We start from the raw sequence: 3465 nt of genomic DNA, 5'->3' as shown, positions 1-3465 counted from the left end.
CACTTACAAGCTAATATGGATTTCACTGGAAATCTCATGAGATCTCACGGTAAATTTCCTCTGGAATGCTTGACATTGCTTCTCTTCTTCTTATATTCTTCTTAGAATATTAGCTTCAGAGAAAGAAAAAAACAAAAAAAAACTAGGGTTTCGGCTAATGTCTTAGAACTCTAGTCGTCAAATAGAACAGGGGAAGTGATTTTATATGTGATCAGGAAAGTCCCAACCAGCAAGGTTAAAAATCCTGATTCTGGCCGGAATCCTATTACTAATCTCACACTGTTTACACCATGATGATTTTTAGCTAGTCAAACGTTAACGACCGGGACACAAATATGACACGTGGCTAGAATACAAAGAATTAAAATTCCAAGAGCCCATCATCATCGGCAACAATACATTTCAGGCTTTCAAGTTGAGATGCGGCATGACTGGAAACATCCCGTGCGGGTGTCACCGGATGATAATATCACTGAGTTCGAAACTCGCCAGCACCGAATGAAAACATTAAAGTTTTTAAACAGCAAAAAACTGACAGGCATGACTTTAGGAGGAGTATTGAACTCGGAATTTCATTCGAATTTTCTAACTTTTTACAGTATGAGCTCAAGTTTCAACTTACCAGTAATCCCCACAAGAGCAGAAACCATCTCTAAAATGGTGATACCTGCTTGCATCTCTAACTACAATTTCCCTCCTTTCGATTTTCGAAATCAACTTTATTGCAGCATGGCAGTCTACACAAGCTCGTAAATTCTTCTTCACATGTATTGTTGATCCTGGTGGGGTACTGATTAATGCATAAGCGATAGCCAAACGTTCGCTGTGATACATTAAAGATTCAGCTATGTAACCTTCTTCTTCTACATTGTGATGGTAACAACTAGTATCAGCTCTATAACCACGTTTCTCCATCTCCTTAGCCAAGTAGACTAGTTTTTGACTGATCTCACTGAATTGCGGATGTGATCTGTCATTCGATGAAAAACTGTGTGTTGTTTGTTTAATGTCAACCCAACTCTTAGCTGGTACTTTTTTAACTCCTCGATCTTTCATTGCCTTCTTCACTTTGGCTACTTCATCCCAGTTACCAGCTTCTGCATTCAAATTTGACAGAATAACATAAGCACCGCCATCTCTGAGGTCCATCTTGAAAAGCTGGTTCGCGATTTTTATTCCCAGTTCTTTGTTTTTATGGACCTTGCATGAACTCAAAATGGATGTTAACATAATCTCGTCAGGCTCATATGGCATTTCTGCCATCATTTTTTCTACTTCTTCGAACAATCCATTTCGAGCCAAGATATCAACCATACACGTGTAGTGTTTCCTAAGGGGATCAAGTCTGTAGATTCTACTCATGCAATCGAAGTACTTTAATCCTTCTGTCACAAGGCCACGGTGGCTGCAGGCGGATAAGATACTGAGGAAGGTTACCTGGTCAGGTTGAAGACCTGATTCCTCCAATGCCTTGAAAGACTTAAGTGTGGCTTCAGCATCACCATTACGAGCGTAAGCTGCAATCATGGCATTCCAAGTGATTATATTCCGTTCTGGCATCTCATCGAAGGTTTGAGTAGCATCTTTTATTGACCCGCAATTTGCATATGCATCCAGAAGTGCACTTCCTGCGAATACATTTGACTTGAATCCTGATCTGATTATATATGAATGCAACTGCTTCCCTACGTCGAGAGAACCCAAGTTAGCTGCAGCTTTTAACACGCTAGCAAGAGTTGATTCATCTGCATTAACACCAACTTTACACATATCGATAAACAGATTCATTGCTTCTTCATTGAGTTCTTTCTGAACATAGCTCGATATCATGGAGGTCCAAGATATTGCATTCCTATTCCCGTGATTCCTGAATATCATTTTGGCGTCGTCTAAGGAACCACATTTGACATACATACCAATCAGAGAATTTATTACCTCAGTTTCTGATTCTGGAATTGTTACTATAACTTGGGCATGAATTTGCCTCCCCATTTGCAGGTCCTGTAAAGCCGTTGCGGTGCTTAGAAGAGTTGCAAAAGGAAACTGCTTCCTATCGAAGCCAGTAAGCTGTAATTTCCGAAAAACTTCCAGGCATTCTTTATATTGTCCATTCCATGCATAACCAGTGATGATAACATTATAAGAGACACCATCTAAACAAGGCATCTCATCAAATAATTTCTTCGCGTAAATTACCTTATCTAGCTTCGAATAGAAATCGAGTAATGCATTGCTAACAAATACATTCCTTACGAAATTCGTCTTGACGACAAAACAATGAACCTGTTGTCCAAGGCTCAACTCATTCAATCCCACACAAGAACCTAAAACAGCAGCGAAAGTGAAATCTGAAGGTTTAAGCCCATAATGCTGCATCTCTACAAAGATTTCAACAGCCTTTGCGTTATACCCTTCTTTACCATACCCTGTAATCATTGCATTATATGTAACACAGTCTCTCTTTTCCATCTCATCAAAAAGCCGAGAAGCGGAGTCTAAGCAGTGGGATTTGCAGTAAGAATCAACTAACGCATTACAAACGACAACTGACCACTTATGTCCCATTTTAACAACAAGACCATGAATTTGAGTTTCTCGATTCACAACCACAGGATCATTACATGCTGATAACACGGTAACTATTGTTACATGATCCGGGTCGATTCCAGATTTCCTCATCTCTGAAAAAAGTTTAAACACTTCACTAGTTTCATTACGTCGAGCATAGCCACCGATTAGAATCGTCCACGTAACCGCATTCCGGTTCACAGTTCGATCAAACAAATCTCGTGCACTATATATATCACCAGCTTTCACATACCCTGAGACTAATAGATTTGTAGAGAAAGCATTTCTTTCGGGCATTTCATCAAACAGTTGATGAGCTTTAAATAAGTTGCCTGCTTTGACATAATCTTCCAAAATAGCATTTGATTTACATAAGTCTGGACTAAAACCTGTTTTAATCATTCGAGAATCTACTACATTTTTTTTATTATAAGTGAGATATGATTTTGATGAAAGACACAAAAATCTTTCAAAACCACAAGAGAGGAGCCAGAAATTTGTTCTGATCAGTGTTTTCATAAGAGTTCAAAGGCGGGCGAGCACTGTCTGGGTCTGAAGAACCACTAAAAAGAAATAAAAGGTTTGAGAGAAGCAGGTCAAAGCGCAGTACCGACGGTTATGTTATAATGGGCTTCTCATTATAAACGATGTCAACCGTTCATTTACTAGCCTGTCATTTACAAGAAGTCGACAAGAACTTTCAAGTTCAATCTCATTTTGTGTTTACTTCAGTATTTTAATGCTTATCTGATCGGTTTATGAGTCTTTTTATTTCAAAGAAAGTTTAAAAGAATATATTCTGAATTGTCGAGGAGTATTAAATTTATCAGTCCCTTGATAAATTTGTTCACGTATATATTTCCAATCACCGACATCAATCACTGTTAATATATGGAA

General features: G+C 38.6%; 1 protein-coding gene across 1 annotated transcript; it reads right to left on the bottom strand.

Annotated features, from left to right (window-relative positions):
• Window positions 1-393: 393 nt before the first annotated feature.
• Window positions 394-3100, bottom strand: LOC113323514 (putative pentatricopeptide repeat-containing protein At2g01510). Its single transcript, XM_026571827.1, has one exon. It carries the CDS (start codon window positions 3085-3087, stop codon window positions 619-621), a length of 2469 nt encoding a protein of 822 aa, XP_026427612.1. The 5' UTR covers window positions 3088-3100; the 3' UTR covers window positions 394-618.
• Between the last annotated feature and the right edge of the window lie 365 nt (window positions 3101-3465).

Source organism: Papaver somniferum, chromosome 11 (genome assembly GCF_003573695.1).
Source record: "Papaver somniferum cultivar HN1 chromosome 11, ASM357369v1, whole genome shotgun sequence".
Classification (NCBI taxonomy): Eukaryota; Viridiplantae; Streptophyta; class Magnoliopsida; order Ranunculales; family Papaveraceae; genus Papaver; species Papaver somniferum.
The sequence above is the reverse complement of the archived record's forward strand: the minus strand, read 5'-3'. Positions and strand labels throughout refer to the sequence as shown.